Source organism: Fundulus heteroclitus, chromosome 1 (assembly GCF_011125445.2).
Source record: "Fundulus heteroclitus isolate FHET01 chromosome 1, MU-UCD_Fhet_4.1, whole genome shotgun sequence".
Classification (NCBI taxonomy): domain Eukaryota; kingdom Metazoa; phylum Chordata; class Actinopteri; order Cyprinodontiformes; family Fundulidae; genus Fundulus; species Fundulus heteroclitus.
Genome location: NC_046361.1, coordinates 12,803,936 through 12,820,911, shown reverse-complemented (window position 1 = coordinate 12,820,911; position 16,976 = coordinate 12,803,936). Strand labels below are relative to the sequence as shown.

Genomic DNA, 16,976 nt, shown 5'->3' with positions numbered 1-16,976 from the left:
GTCTGTGTCCTGTTCTGAACCAATTATGCATGTTTAGAGCAACCGCTGGACAGTATACCCCAAAAAACGGTGTACACCAAAACAACAAAACAGTTTCTCAAACAGGGCTAGTTCGCTCCACGACGAATATCTGCGTCTGATCTATCGGTATCTGTAATCTGTGTCAGCCAGAGCTGGTTGCGACTTCTGAAAAACACGAGGGACACAGTGAGCGTGGGTGTAAATGTATGCATGGGCTTTCAGTCCTGTGATGTGCGTGTGTCACTCACCGTGGTCATGAGCAAACACCAGGAGGGACAGTTCTTTCAGTCTCTGTGCAATTTCTTCATACGGCCCACTGTGCTCTCCTGCTCCATGGGCAATAAACACCAGAGCCCTAAAAGGAGATGGGATGAGAAGAAAAATGTCAGATTTTTCCTGAAACGGACCTGTGCGAGACCTGTTTTACCGCCTTTGTAGCTCTTGCGAGTTGAATGTTGACATCGTGCATGGGAGTGGCATCCTTCCTTGATTTACTGATAGCGTCCTATACTGCTGTGGAAATGTTTACGGACGAAAATAAACCTCTAAATCTCCCACTTCCAGGCCTCGCGATTGAGTTGCAGAGGACCGAAACTGGCTTGCAGGATGATGGAAGAAAATGATGAGCAACAGCAGAAAAAGACAAGCTGAGAGTGAAGCAGACTGTGTGTTCAGAGATAACAGCTATCGTCCATCTGTCAGTCTGCCTGCCTCTACACACCCCTGCCTGCCTGGCTCAAAACACACACATGAGAAGCCACCAAAACACGGCATAACACATGAATTTAGCGATAGCATCTACTGCATATCCCTGCAGTTCTTTCTAAACCAAAACAAAGCAACAGGATGCCGATTAGATTTTCAGAGAATATGAGCTAAAATGCGGATTTTAACCATCCCGTCTTTACTAAAGCAACTTAAACGAGAGTCTATTTATCTACATGCTTTCAATGAGGTTATCCATGCTGTCCGCTGTGTTGCAAAAGTATTCACATCTCTTTAGGCAAGGCTACTTTTTTTATATAGCCCAATTTCTTCCAGAGACGACTCAAAGTGCTTGTATTTAGAATTTAATAAAAACAAACTTTAAGTCTCTTGTAAGACACTTACAAGAGTTTAAAAATAAATAAATGTACTAAGGGTAAGCAGTAGCAAATAGAAAGGTGTCTAACGTTGCTTTTTTTAACTTTTAAAGGCGCTACGGGTGGGAGCGGTCCTACAGTTCACAGGAAGCTTATTCCAGATTAACACTTATCCCACTATAAACACAAACTCCCCTGCGTTTTATTGCGATTTTAGGTGATAGAACGACACAAAGTAACGTGTGTTTTACAAATTAAAATAAGAAAAATGTGTGTAATTAAATTCCCATCTCATCTGTGCAAATCATTTGTAGCACCCCAACCCTGTTTATTTAGGTGGCAGGCATGTCTTGGATGGTTTGCAGCTGTGCGACACTCTTTCTCTTGCAGGATGATGGATTGAACAGTGCTCTGTGAGATGGCTGATGCCTGAAACTAAGCCTGCTTTAAATTCCTCCACAACTTCATCGCTGACCCACCAGCTTTGCTCCTTGGTCTCCATGACGTTGTTTGTTCACTGATGTTCCCCAACAAACCTCTAAGGCCTTTTACAGAACAGCTGCATATAGACGGAAATTTAATCACAAACGGCACTTTAATTACTAATTAGATGACAGAAGCCCTTGGCTGTGCTGTTTGTTTTTAATGGTACCAGAGTAAAGGGGGGCTGAGTACAAATGAATGGCACACTTTGTTGTTTTTGTATAAAAGTTTAAAAGCCATGTAACATTTTCTTTCCATGTCACATACAATACTTTGTGTTGTTAAACCACAAAACCTCCTAATAATGTGACAAGATTTAAACAAAGTTAAGGGGGATAGATCATTTTGCAAGGGTAACACAAAGACCACCGTGTGCAGCGTGTTCATTTGTGCTGTGGTAATTTCATCTGTCACCTAAAAAGTGCTGCTTTAAGTTTTTTTATGTTTATAGCTATTATTTTGTTATTCTGAAAATAAAGGAAGCAAAAGAACGCATGAAGAGGTTTAACTGTAAATTGGAGGAGAGTGGGGGGGCAGTTTTTGAGGGCTGGGAGCAAAAGGCTGTGAACCCCACTGTGGATAGATGGGGTGGTGGGAGTGGGAAAGCAGCAGCAGAAGATGAGAGCGTTCAGGACACAGGATTAATATGAAGCAGTAAGAAGATGAAGTCTTTTGAAAGTTTGAGCAGCATTTATAATTAGGATGGAATTGGGAAGGGAAGGTATATGAGCGACCGATGGGAGCTACTGACAGTCCTTAATAATGAATGCAACTTCTTATGTCACACGAATAGACAGTATGATGGTGACGTTTGTGGTTTTCCTCGCGAGTGGAAATATACTGGTTTTGAAAAGAGCTTATTAGGGCAACATTTGATTTAATCAAATGTTTTGCATCTTCTATCAGTGCATACTAAACAGGGGAGGCTGAGCGTTCCTCCTCTCCGGAGCATCGGTGGCGCTGAGATGCCTGCAAGAGCTTCACTAATCAGCAGCAGACAATTAACCCAAATGCATTCAGCGACAGAGGAAGGAGGGAACAAAGTGAAACAAGGAGAAAGCGAGTGAAAGCGTTACGGGTGGGGTGGCGAGGAGGAGGAGAAGAACAATGGTGGCTGTTCATCAGGGGTTTTATTTCACTCGCAGCTCTTTCCCTCCTTTTTTTAGGCACAAATCACTTGGAGCTAAGACTTCCTCCGCACTCGTAACGAGCGAACTTGAGTGTGAATGAGTGTCTTTGTGTGAGCATAATGTTCTGTAACACACAACCAGAGGAGCTGGGCTGTATTAGTGGGGCTAATTTAGCTTTGCTGTCAAGGCAACTGTACAGTGAACAGCATGCTGCAGACTCCATTGGTGATTTCATGCTTTCCTTTTCAACTTTTTCTCCATCCATCATTTCCAAAAAAATGTTTCCTTGATCGGCTGGATCTGGAACGGATCTCACTTTTGATTTATGTCCCTTTATAATAATAAAAAGTATGAAAGAAATGAAGTGAATACTGCCCCGACTACCCAGAACCACTGGGCCCCATTCAGTAACAAACACTGCAGACAGCTAGGGGACATGACTCAGGCATCCTCAGTATGTTGGCTCAGCCATACAAAGCCAGGTCATTTTTTCCACTGCCATAAAAGTAGCCTGTTAAGACTTGCCAGCCATTTGTTTTGCTGTATCACTTGAATTAACATTTTTGAACTTCTTTTATAGTATTCCTATAAAAGAAACAATGATACTCTGGTAATACTAAGTTCATTTGAACATCTCAAAGGATTCAATTTGGGGCAAATGTCAGGTTCAGAAAAGTCTTTTTGGGACAGAAATTTACTTTATGTACTCACGATGCTGTGCCAAAAGTATTTGCTCTGATACAGAATTATTTTTATTTTGTCTTTTTTGTCATGTTTAACTGTTTTAGTTTTGCAAAAAAAGCAAACAAAGAAAACTTTATGAAATGGAAAATAGCTGGCTTCAAATAAAGATTTCTATTTAACTGATAAGTCAATAAAGTTGAGTTTAATTTCACCAGCCACCTCCAGGCCTGATTACCTCCTGATCTATAGGATCAAGAAGTAACTCAAACTGTACCCGTATGACAACATGAAGTAGGCTAAAGGTGCTCAAAGATGAAGTTTGCCCTGTTCTAAAGACAAGAACCGATGAGAAAAAATATCACTGACACCTATCCATCTGGAAAGGATTACAAAGCCATTTCTAAGTCTCTGGGACTGCAGTGAGCCACAGTAAGAGCCACTGTCCACAAATAGAAAAAACAATGGAACAGTGGTAAACTTTCCCAGGAGTGGCCGACCTACCAATATTACTTGGCAAAAACAGAAGAGATCTGTAAAGATGAAAATACTTTTTCACAGCAAAATAACATTATCACCAATTAAACTGAGCTCTAAGCTTCATCTGCACAGAGTTTTCCCATAATGTGCATCATCACCTGCATAATTAATCCGCTTTTAGATCTGCACTGAATACGTAAAGCTGGAAAACTTTCAGATTTTCCTCCTTTTTGAAGGAGTGCCTCTTTTCCCTGCCACCTCTATCATGGGAAACGAAGGCCCGCTTGTCTCTCACACAGCTTCCGCTGCTGGAACAACGTGGCTTAGAACAAGTCTTATTAAAACACCCAGAGAGTGAGAGGCAGGTTGTGGCTCCCACTGCTTTACCGCGGAACTAGTCCAAACAACCACAGGGTCTAAACAAAGCCACGGCCCTAATCCGCCTTATGTAACGCTAGTGGGGTGCAGCAAGGTTATAAGATTTATAAAACTCTCAATGGTCCTTAAATCCCTCACCATCACTGGTGAACGTCACATGGAACGGGCACTTACCAGATAATCACACACCAGGCCGTACAGCAATTCTGCTGTCATGTTTTCCCGTTTTGCTGCTACTAACAAGGTTTAACTTGTTTAGAATCTCTCTTCTTCACCGAGTTTCCTTATTATTTTTTACCTTTGCTATTTTTAAACAGCAGTACAGTACAGAAAATACAGTCGGGTACATTTTTTTTTACCACACTCCAAATTTATTGCCTCTGTGTGAATAAATCATTGAAATGAATTCATTTTTTCCTGCACTACCGTAATGTCACACTGATAAATGTAAAACTATATAAGCCACTCAAACCACATTTTTTAAGAAAAAGAAAAAAGTCCAACATTAAATGATAATAACTGTATTTTTTAATGCTCATCTGTATGAATTTAGAGTTAAACTACTTCCTGTTTTAATTATGACCCGGCATGGAGGCATGGCTTCTAAACGGGTAAGATAAAGGTTAAAGTGCCCAGGAAATGACTAAACACACACACACACACACACACACACACACACACACACACACACACACACACACACACACACACACACACACACACACACACGTTCCTATGGCTGCTATTTGAGCAGAGCCGGCCCAAAGTTATATGAGGCCCGTAGCAGAATTTAAGTTGGGGCCCAGACACAGTTATGCCCTGGCACATTGGTGCCACCGGCCTCCCTCATTTAACCATTGGGCCAGCAATGATTGAAATGAGTAGGTGACAAAGTTTGTGCTGCTTGGCAATCAAATCACATTATTAATTAATTAAATAGTTATAATAAAGTAAATAACACATACTTTTTTTGGTTGGTTTTTTTACAGTACCAGTGGCTCATTTTTCATATAGTGGGCTGACAGGAAAGGGGGGACAAGAAAGGGGGAGAGACATGCAGCAAAGGACCACAGGTCAGGGTCGAACCTGGTTCCGATAACAAACATTTTTGTTAATTTTTTCAGTATCTAAACCCCGGTAAAGGCATCTATAAGATTTCCTCTGCAATGCATTTTAAATTCTCTGTGCAGCCATGCTGTAAATACATGTATAAACACACAGATACATACTATAAAACGGCATCTAAACCATTTGTTTTAAGTAGAAATAAAGAGGCAACAATAAAACAATACACAACCAGGGAGCAAGCAGGATTACCATAATGAAAGACAGACTTCATTGAAATGAAGCATCAGAAAGAACAAAACACAAGTAGTTTCCAATTGTTTTGTTTTAATCTATCTGCCTATAATATTTCAAACACATTTCAATGTTTTTTTTCCCCCTGCATTCTCCCAGTCTTCTGAACTACAGCGCTAAAAGACACGCAAAGACCGGATTGTAACTCAAGTCTCCAAAATTCAATACTTTTTTAGGGCCATTTAAGACACATTCAGTGTGAGCTCCCAGGTGGTAGGAAGATTTGATGCACTCGGAGCAAAAAAAAAAAAAAAAAAATGGATATGACAGAGACGAGCTGCGAGACAGCTGCAAAATGAGGCAGGGTTTGACAAGTAGAAAGTGAGTGTGACAAACCAGTAGAGAAAAGGATGCTGGAAATGGGGAAGTCACTGTGTTGGTGTCGGTGTGCTGAGCAGAGATGGGGGAAAAAAAGACAAGAAACAGGAAATTGCTGCATGATGGGAGAGAAATTGAGGCAGACAACCTGCCACAGTAGGAAAGCTTAAACCAGTTGAACAAAGAATGGGTATATTTTTTATATTTAAAATATTCTTTTTTTATAGGGAGGTTTTTCAGAAACAATTTATCATGAACTCACAAATACAAAATGAATAAGAGTTGATCTTAAAATAAAAAAAACCTCTCATACTCCTTTAAAGGAGCACTAAACGAAATGGTATTATTTTAGATAGAGATGGTGTGTGACGGCATACCATAGTCCATGTGAAATATCACCTTTAGTTCTTCACATACCTATTTTTTGTTCTGTCAGTCTCTTGTTTACATACTCTTCCCATATAAATCTTTAAATAACTTAATCTTGGGAGGTAAAATGGAAACTGAAAAACTTATGTCTGAGTCTTGACCTTGTTGCGAGTGTTGTCCAGACAACCCTCCATCCCTCATCGATTGTGACACTGTCCAGCTCATTCTAGGTGAACCGACGCCAAAAGCAATGCACTGTCTCTCCAGTGGGTTTAAGATCTCTTGCAAGGGAAAAGACCTCTAAAGGGAGACAGCGAGAAGGCACCCTGATCATTTGCCCGTACCACTTCTACTAACTCCTTTCAGTGTGGACTCTCTTTCAGACTCTACCGCAAGATTCATTGCAACACCCTTTCTTTAATGTGGAGCCTGATGATCTCTTTCTAGGGTCTAGTTTTTTGGATCATGATCCATATCTCATAAGCATACGTGAGGATCAAAACATGGCTGAGCTCTTTCTTCTCCGACACAGATCAGAACAGTACCTTCATTAATGCAGGTGAGACCCCATACCATCCATCCCCCGTTCTGTTCTACCACCACTTGATGAACAAGCTCACTTAGAACCTTTGCTTGAGCCAGAGACAGACCCTGGACCCATGCTGGGGGGAACAGGACATCTTTTTCGGTTAAATTATGGCCTCAGACTCTAGTCTTGACAACTTCACACTTAGCTGGGATCCATTCAATTGAACCACATCATCTCCAAAATCCAAGGATGAGAACATCAAGTACACAAACCAGACATCCTCCTCTCCACGACTGCAGCTTGAGATTCTGTCGATGAACACCACAGACAGTACCAGCGACGAAGGGCAGCCTCGATGGAGTCCAAACCACACCAGGAACAAGCCTTGATTTTGCTTTGAGAGCTCTGTGCTTCACATATGCAAGAAACCAGATATTGCTTAAAAGCATCCACCGCCCGTCCAGGACAGAAACCGCGCTGCTCCTCTTGAATATGCGCTTTGGCAGGTAAACTTTCCCAGGGACACGGAGGAGTGGGATCCCTCTGTAGCTGGAACTCACCTTCTAGCTGCCCTTTAGGACTTGTCAGCCATTACCGCCCCATGATGTTCAGGGGCTGCAGCATCTCAGGAAGAGTGTAATAGTACTGAACGTGCTCTGTGACTTCTATTATGGTCTATAACTATTAGGTGGGTTACCCATACCTTACCAAATTACATGAAAACACAACAACTAATGATGTTTTACTGTATAAAGGAATTCATTCTCACTACTTACAAAATAAGCTCCTGATATGTTGCTTATTTACAGTGGCAGCACCTAAAGTTGCCATAGCTCTGCCCTAATTTACCATTGTGAGCTAAAACAAAGGATGCCGTCGTAATAAAACCATTTTCTACAAGCCGTGTGATAAATTAAACTGCCTAACAAGACGGAAACACAAATGTCCTGTTCTGACATTTAACAGTGAGGGGTTATAGCTGTCAGTTGCATACAAACAGGGTGTGTAAAGTACAGGTGCAGGTTGCAGATAAAGCTCCAAATCTGTCTGCGAGTTCATGTTTTTGGACGGTTAACCCAAGTCAAACATCTGCTAGAAGCCTGTTAATGATTGCAGATGTTCCTATGTCTGTCTCGTTGCCTTTCACCTGCATCTAGTTGAAAAGGACCATTCATAAGCTTTAAAGCGACCTTTGCCCTTATTTCTTTTATCAACGCTCTTTATGGAAATACAGAAAACCCCTTTTTTAGCTGCTGATCTGGACTAATGGCTATGTGTGCAGGAGTTTCCCTCCTTAGATAAATTTAGCTAACTATAGTAATATCCAGAAAATAACATTGGATACTCTATTATTTTACCCAGAACTCTTGTATAATTTTTCAAAGTATAAATTGGAGTTTTCAAAGTATTTTCTTTTCTAGATCACATTCAACGAGGCAAATAGAGTTGCGAGAATGAGACACCAGAGATCATTTAGGGAGAAACTCCAGTTTTCTCGGGCTGTACGGAGAATAGAGTTCAGCACTACTGGTCAGCGGGCTGATAGGAGGATGTAACAATTTTGGCTTGGCTATTTAGAAAGACTTCTGCTCATGAGAAACCCAGAGAGTCATTGAGGGGAACCTAAAGGAGCTGATCTTATGTGGCGTGTTGAGCAGCTGATTGCATGCCGGATAGAGGCATATAACACAACTAATTAGCCAGCTATTGTCAGCTGTCTATACCCAGGTTACCAAATAAAGAGCAGAAAAGCAAAAACATATATATCTGCATTGGAGTGGTTCCCAGCTAAGTGTGAAGACTAGCTATAATTTAACTGGAAAAGGTGGCCTGTTCCTCCCCAGCATGGATCCAGGGTCTGCCTCTGGCTCAAGCAAAGGATCTCAGTGGTTTGTTCAGCAAGTGGAGGTAGAACAGAACTGGGGATTGATAGTATGGGGCCTTGTCTGCATTGGTGAAGGTACTGTTCTAGAAGAAGAGAAGAAAGAGCTCAGCTATGTTTTGGCATCTTCTCCGAATCGCTCCAACTATGTCACTTCCAATATGGCGTTGACGTGCGATCCAGCGCTCAGTTATGTTTCTTGGCTCCAGATGTCTGCGATGGAGCCAAGCGAGTCAGCAACGCCCAGTGGTGGTGTGAAAAAGAAAGAGGTAAAGTAACCCTGACCCTGTAGATCAGGTTGGTCTTCGACCACGCCGGGCTGACGCCTTACTGCGAGACATTGCAGTACGGTCTACTGACAGAAGCTATGTCACTTGTCACCATCTTGCATTCTGATAGTTTTGAGATACCGCTGACAGGTGACATAAAAATGTTTATCTCCTCTGATCGTGCCAGGTGCACAGTTCTTTTCAGTCTAAAAAAGGACCAAGTAAAGACTATCTGGACAAACGCTTGGCTTATATTGTTTTATTTGAAGATTTGAATATATGTGTTTTCTTTTTCTGGTCAAAATACATGACTAGGCCCCTTTAACATATTTCCCAGCATTGTAAGTGGTTGGATTTTCGTTCCATAATTATTTGGATATAATTTGCCTTGTGGTGCGGGTGTTTTATTCTTTTACCGTGTATGTGTTATTAAATATATATTTTCCTGACCTACTCCTGCATTCGGCCATCAAGCCCTCTACTAGGCTCAAACAAAGCTTGCATTGAACATCCATGCTTGGGCTTTCCCCTTTCAGTCACTGTGGGGTTTCCTTACGGCCCTGAATGATTCATTTGTGCATTTTGCCACTTTGTGAAGTACATTTACTGTATGGAGTAGCTGCATTGATTATCACTTTGTATTGTACTTTGCTTTTAATGCAAACAACATCACGATAAATTGTGGCAATGGGAATAGAAAGGACTCAGTTTCAAGGAAATGGTAGGCGGTTTTAATATCTGCTCTGTAGATGAATAATAAACTGCTTATTATAACCACATTAACCCCCTTAATGGTTGACATAATGATTCAGATCTGGAAGCAATGTCTTCGTCTTATCCTCTGGGGTCTGTTTATATTAAGAAAAATAGGTCAATCTTTTACATGAAGCAAAAAAAAAGTTATGCTTAATCCTAATATAATTTACAGAATAGACCTTAAACGTATTTATCCTGTACTGTTTTAGTAGTAGTAGTTTTTCTTGATTTTTCATTTAATTACTTGGATCTAAAGTTGTTTTCAGCTAAGCAGAATGTAGAAATCCCCTACATCTATAATATCTTCGCATCACTGCATCTCATATTAATAATCTGACTGCAGTTGCACTTGGTCACTGTGAGTCTGTGGATCTTTTACGAATGTTACAGGAAATAATAAGTCTGTGTCTTTTCTTATTAACGAGAGAGCGTGCTTTTATGCAAACCGCCTTCAGGTGAACACAATTTGATGAGCCTATGAGAGAATGGGAAGTTCAGCGTTTTGCCCAATGTTATTAATTTAAGAAAAAAAAAATAACTGTCAACCCTCCATCACTGCAGACCAGCCACAGTTCTTCAGCCAATAAAACTGAAACGTACTTCACTGTAATTACGAAAGCTGGAATCTCACTGAAAATCCTTTCTGAGTGAAGAATTTAACAATCCTATTAAAGTTTACTTGTAGCTTCTGTTGCATTGGCACTTTGAAATCCTTCAAATTACTGCGCCAACCTGCACCACAAACCAAAACGGTTCATCCGGTTTAAAGAACTTCAACGTATAACATTGCAACACAATTCAAAAAGCCGATAAAGTCGTAAACACCAGTGGAAGCACCCCACTGGGACTCCTCAATCTCTCTCTATTGCGGCTGCTTGCAGTTTTAGCAGGTTTACTGGCTGACCTACAGTGAGAGCGCGCCTACATAAACCATAAAAAGCTGCAGCCTTAAAGCAGTTACAGCACAGGGGACTCTGCAGATATTTTTATTCGGGCACTAATTCAGCTTTTTCACCACAAGAGTAAGTGAGAGACATCCCTGGAACGATGCACCAGAGGAAGCTAGTATACTAAAAGAGAGATATAGCGTGACTGCATTGTTGTTCGCGTCCACGGCAGCGTTGTGGGTGATTAAAAGGGTCCAGGGGTTGTGTTCATAGTTACACAAAAACAACACTGCAGTGTTTTTGCTGCTCATATATACAGACATATAAACACAGGTATACAAGCGGCTCTGTGTACAAACGGGGAGTTAATCAAGGATGACTGCAGCGTAAACACATACAGATGTGGCCGTAAACATTGACTCGGCTCCACAGCGGAGTCAGAAAACAAACCGTGGCCTTTATGAGACGTGCGAGCCTGTGTGCGATCGGCGACGTCCCAATTCCCAACGCGGCTCTCTGGCTTGTGCGGGCAACGTTTCCTGTCATGCAGCTTTGCGGTTTGTGAGCGAGGGCGACGTCTCAGTGTTGTAACAATGTGCTCCATAATTTTTCTTTATGCCGGCCATAGACTATGGGTGTGAGAAGGCTGCAGAGGACTTTAAAAGCTCGGGACTGCATACCACCGACTACAGTAAACTAGTCAGAGGTGTCGCTTTAAGTCTTCTTTGATTTTATGGCGCTTTGGCAAGGACACGGCGGTGTCTTTTCTCCAACCGATCATAGGATGAGTCTGGATTTCAGGCCTTTTGCACATGAGGTTGTTTACTTGGGGAAAAATGTAAACACTACCTGCACAAAGTAGGTCCTTTAGATTTTTGGAAACTTTTAAAAGATTGAGAAATGTCTCCCGCACTGATATCTACTCTGTAATACCGAGTTAGCTATGGTTAGCATCAGCAGAGGCCCAAACAGCTGTAAGACCCTATTTATCGTATTTTCTGTAACACGCTCAAACATCTCTGTGGTTCATTCAGGCGGTGAGAGAGCAAGAGAGAGAGAGAGAGAGACTCCCAGCAGATAACAGGAGGGTTACTTTTGAACCTAAAATCGGCCTCCGCCGTGGAACATGCTGGATTTTAAAATCACTGCAGCTTTTTGTAACTCTTGGGGTTAAAATAATGATGCATATTCTCTAGAAAATACAGATGGAGACTGCTGTTTTAGTCATGCTAATCGTGCTTGTAAAGTGATAATGACAGTATAAAATGCCTACTCTGTAATAATTTCAAAATAGCAAAATCATGTATTTCTAGGAAGGCTGGAAAATGTATTTTGCTTTTATATCTTCTTATAGAGTAGTGCTTATAGACAAATCAGATTGTTAAAATCACTTTTGGGGCATCAAAGTTTTACCAAAACGCAAGATTGGATTATCAGCCACAAAACTCTGTTAAACAATACATTTATCAACAAGCGTGTTAACTGTCCGGATAAAACAGTTCAGTGGCAAAAGCCAAGTCCATTTTAATATGAACCTATAGTTTTTCAAACTGGGTCATGACCAAGCATGGCGGCGCCAGAGGATAGCTTGGAGTTGCTATAGCAACAACAAGATTGGGCCTAGCGACGTTACGGAAACTGAAAATACTCTGTAGTAAGTTAGTAATGGGTTCATTTTAATTTCAAATATAAAAATTACTCAACACAGTCATCAATTAACTTAATTAATGACTGTGTTGTAGCAATCCTTATGTTTTTTTGACCTTAGACAAATCTCACGATATCACGCAAGGGAGGTTAACGTGAGTCAGCACAGCGGTAAACTTGTAGGATAACAGCGAGTTTGAAAATGGAGAAGTTTCTCGGTCTGGCCAGCAACTCCTGTCTGTCTTTTAGAAACTGCTAAGCTACCACAATGGAAGAAAAAAATCTGTGACCCAGTATATCAGCAAGCATGTGGTCTATTACCAGCACGCAGGGATTAACATAATTAAAATGTCTTTATTGAGGATGGGCGAAACAATGAGTCTAAACGATCACGGTGTCCTGCAGATTAGAGCTGTCGTTGACTTCTAATCGTGACCCAGTTCTGCGAACAACAGCGAAGCTCCTGCCAACATGCAATGACGTCATGAACACAGGTTGATGTAAATGACTGAGGCAGCCAGTTCTTCAGAAGTGATCAGTCAGAACAACCCCCCCGTCGGTCTGTCTGTCTGTTTGTTTGTTTGGAAAGCGAAACCTCCATTTTAAGAGATGAAAGAGCTGAGATGAAGTGGTGCAGAAAACGCCGACAGGGTGCCGGACTGGTGGTGGCTCTGTGGTTTACACCCCCGGAAGCATGTGCAATGACCAGACAGGGTTTCCATAGACCACCCCACTGCCAGCTGCATCCTGAAACAGCAATCCACCCCCCCCCCCCCCCCAATCTGTTAAAGTTGAAGTCATGTGACCACATAACGGGAAACAACAGCCATGTGCTCAGAATTACTTGCAACATCACATAATCACATGTTGCCCCCCATATAAATAACACACAGCTTACGGGTGGACTGCATTTCTATTATTTCTGTTCATAAGCACAACATGACGGACATATTTGTCCCCTCTGCTACTGACCTTGGCGGACCGGCGGGCTCCCAGGAGCGGCAGAACAGGTGCAGTCCGTCGGCGTTGACGATGTGCCGCAGCTCGCTGTAGGGGACTCCCTGCGGGCTTCGCCGCGGAGCATCTCCCGGTTCGGGCATGGGGGGGTCGTCTGCAAGAGAGACGCGGAGAAGCGATGACAGCACGTCGCCGCCGCCGTAGAGGTAGCAGCTGAAGGCGGCGACGACCAGGCAGGCGACGGTGGTCGCGGCGTTCATCGTTTCGGTTTTTTTTTTTTTTTGTGACTGTACGTTGTCCTTCTTGCTGGCGCGAGGCGGTGAGCGTGCGCCGGGTGATGTCACGCGGAGAGCGTTTTGCGGGTCAGGCTGGATCTAATGCGAAGCATGCGCGCGCTCGGACAACACACACGCAGAGCAGAGAGGCACGCGCGCGCACAGGAGCGATGTTGTCATGGATGTTACGTCACAGGACCATATGGCGTGCTCCCCGGCAAGCTCGCTCTGTCAGCTTTCTTTATCTCTTTTTTTTTATACCCGCCTTATTCAAACCAGGTGTATTCAGAAAATAAACAGGTTCATTATTGTATGCCAACACTAATATATCGACTTAAGTCTAATTTCCACTTATATTTAACTTTCTTACATTTCCTAATTTGTTCCACAATGCACCACTTCCTCCTGCCAACACAAAACACACACTTCTCCATCTGCATCCATCTTCTGGCATCAGGTGCAACGGGATAAACGAGATATCCAGATCAGTGCAATGGGCTTGGCTCCAGGTAGCATTCCCGTAATAAAGGAAAGTATGCAGGCAACTGTCACACCTCCACCACAAGAGTAAAAAAAAAAAAAAAAAAAAAACAAAAAACCGATAGATGGTCTTGTCTTTCAGGTTTTAGTGACCTCACAGGAAGGAAGCGCCCTTTTACCTAAAAAGGTCAATATAGAATTCGAGCAGTGCATCTCTTTCAGTTCTCTCACACAAAGCCACAGTCACATCCATATATCAATTACCGAGCTATGTTTGACGGCCAGGACATTCAAATCAAGCCTGCGTTGGATTTGATCAGATTTGCGCTCACGGTTCTGTTACTGTTTGCATATGTGCGCACAGGACCTCGTCTGATAGATAGAAAACGTGGCTTAAGGGAAAAAAAGGAATAAAGAAAGGAAAAAAGAAAAAAAACAGGGAATCATGTGCTTCGAGATGTTGTCATCGGTGTACGCTGGACTGATGGAGACCCTCGCTGGAAAATACTATTCTGGAGGCATGCGTGCGTAAAACCTCGCTTTTGTTTTTGCGCCGGGGTCCAGGATTCCCACCTTAACGCTCCGCGAAGGTCTCATCGTTAACCGGACAGCTTAACGGTGGAGATTATTTTTTTTCAAAAGCGCCAAACGATTGCTCACGTGCCTCGTTTTTTCAGCTGACACCAAAAGCCTCGCGGTTAATTGATAAAGCTGCTCGGCTACAGACAGGTTTCCTGCGCTTACACGCGAAGGATGTGCTGTGCGCTTTGGCAGCATCAGCAACAAGGTATGCGGGTTTTTTGTTTGAGCGCACACAGGCGCAGAGGATGAGCGAATGCATGTGCAAATCTAAAACTTACGCCGAATAAGCAAGGATCGCGCAGGTGATGGACCATGTCCTGCAGACGCGCTCTGAGTGCGTCGAGTCTGAACTGTTCTAAGAATATTAAAAGATTATGAAGATCAACCAACCTGCACAAGGAGCGTCAGCGGCGAAGTTTCAGCTCCAAGCTCCTCTTTGGTTCTCTCTCTCTCTCTCTCTCTCTCTCTCTCTCTCTCTCTCTCTCTCTCTCTCTCTCTCTCTCTCTCTCTCTCTCTCTCTCTCTCTCTCTCTCTCTCTCTTTCTCTCTCAGTGTTTGTGTTTAAATCGCTCTACTTTCGACTCCAGTCAAGACAAGAATGCAGCAAACGACGCTTCGGAGTGAACCAAATAACTGTTCACACACACACACACACACACACACACACACACACACACACACACACACACACACACACACACACACACACACACACACACACACACACACACACACACACACATCCTTTCCTCCCCCTCTCTCTTTCTTTGAAACACACACACACATTTCCCCAGAGGCAGAGATGCAGTTCCTCTGTCCCTCCCTCAGTTTAGCCTCATTTACAGTTTTAACGGAGGCAGCATGATGCAGGGAGCCCACATGGTTCCCATTTGTGCATACCAGGCGCGTAATAAGTATTAAATAAAAGTGTCATGACGCCTTTTCTCTCGGTTACCCCATATGCTTCAAGGATAGTCAACAAAATGATAAAACTGATTCTTCTCTTTTTTTTTTACACAATAGAATTAGGCAAGACAAACAATTTGGTTCACGCAACATTTGTTTTTGCGTCCGTTTTGGCCACTGCTGGACCAGAGACTTCTGCTCATAAACTTCCAGTTCACTTTTGTTTCAACTGAACTTTACTGCCCACAAAATGGAACCTCATCAGAGCATCTACAAACGCATTAAAGTATGCATTTGAGCAAAACAGAATCATTGCACTAAGAATTCACATGGGACAACAAACCTGACATCAGATAGCCTGGATAACAAGAAGAAAAGACATAATAATAATAATAATAAAGAGAATAAACGACAATAAGCACGTTGTTCCTGAAGCACTCGTTGTTTCCTATCATTTCACTATTGTCAAAAAAGGCAGAGAGGAATCTTATTCACTGAATTAAAATAAAGGTCTCAGTCACAAAAGATGGTTTAGTTTTGATTTCATTTCCACCAGCAGCTAGTAACCTTTACAATAACAGGAACCGTACTTGTTCTGTTCTCCTAAATAACACCTAGATAAAACACAACAGTAACCTTTGCAAAAATAGATACATTTAATAATAAAAAAAAGATCAACAGGTGTCACTTCTTTCATCTGTTTTGTGCTTCATTCACTGAATAATATTTTGTATAAAACTGTTAAACATGCAGAAGAAACTATGTTTTGCTGTGTTGTTTAGAATTTCGGACACTATGAAATGACAATAGATAGATATGATGTGCTATCTATGTTCAGGTCTTAGAATAAAGGGAAAAAACATCAAACTTTGATAAAGGAGATGGAACACATTTTCTCAAATTTTGCATGTTCTCCCTGTGCATGTGTGGGTTCTCTCCGGGTACTCTGGCTTCCTCCCACAGTCCAAAAAACATGACTGTTAGGTTAATTGATCTCTCTAAATTCTCCTTAGGTGTGAGTGTGTGCATGAATGGTTGTTTGTCCTGTCTGTCTCTGTGTTGCCCTGTGACAGACTGGCGACCTGTCCAGGGTGCACCCCGCCTCTCGCCCATTGAACTCTTGGAGATAGGCACCAGCACCCCTCGCTACCCCATGAGGGATAAAGCGAGTAAGAAAATGGATGGATGGATACTAAATGGAGGGAAAATAGCCTAAGTTTTCGACAAAAAGAGCTGAGCTATTTAATATTGTTCCATCAGCATCATTGTGTTGTGCAAATTCTATGCAGGCACTACATGAAAAAAAACAAGGAAAACTAGTTTTTTTATGTAGTGTTAGGTCTTGGTTTTCATTTGTGTTGATGTTTTTCAGCATTCCCTTGTCATGTTTTGTTGCTGTTTTTTGCCACTTGGGTTTTGCCATAACTGTTTGTTTCGTTGTGCTCATTATTGTCAGGTGTTCTTAGTCTCTTTATGATCTGTTCCTCCCTTGTTATCTATGTTCTC

At 42.2% G+C, this 16,976-nt stretch overlaps 1 protein-coding gene across 3 annotated transcripts in view; it reads right to left on the bottom strand.

The window, feature by feature from the left end:
• mgll (monoglyceride lipase) overlaps positions 1 to 15,051 on the bottom strand; it is a 38,608-nt gene extending 23,557 nt beyond the window's left edge. Inside the window, exons 1-3 of one of the 3 annotated variants that reach the window (XM_036135257.1) lie at positions 14,956 to 15,051; positions 13,244 to 13,382; positions 270 to 376 (exon numbers count right to left, since the gene is read on the bottom strand). In XM_036135257.1, the coding sequence (XP_035991150.1) occupies positions 270 to 376; positions 13,244 to 13,371 (235 nt within the window). In that variant the 5' untranslated portion in view covers positions 13,372 to 13,382; positions 14,956 to 15,051. Of the gene's footprint in view, positions 1 to 269; positions 377 to 13,243; positions 14,401 to 14,843; positions 14,902 to 14,955 lie in introns of those variants that run through there. The other 2 variants (XM_036135261.1, XM_012866791.3) reach the window with 2 other exon arrangements.
• Between the last annotated feature and the right edge of the window lie 1,925 nt (positions 15,052 to 16,976).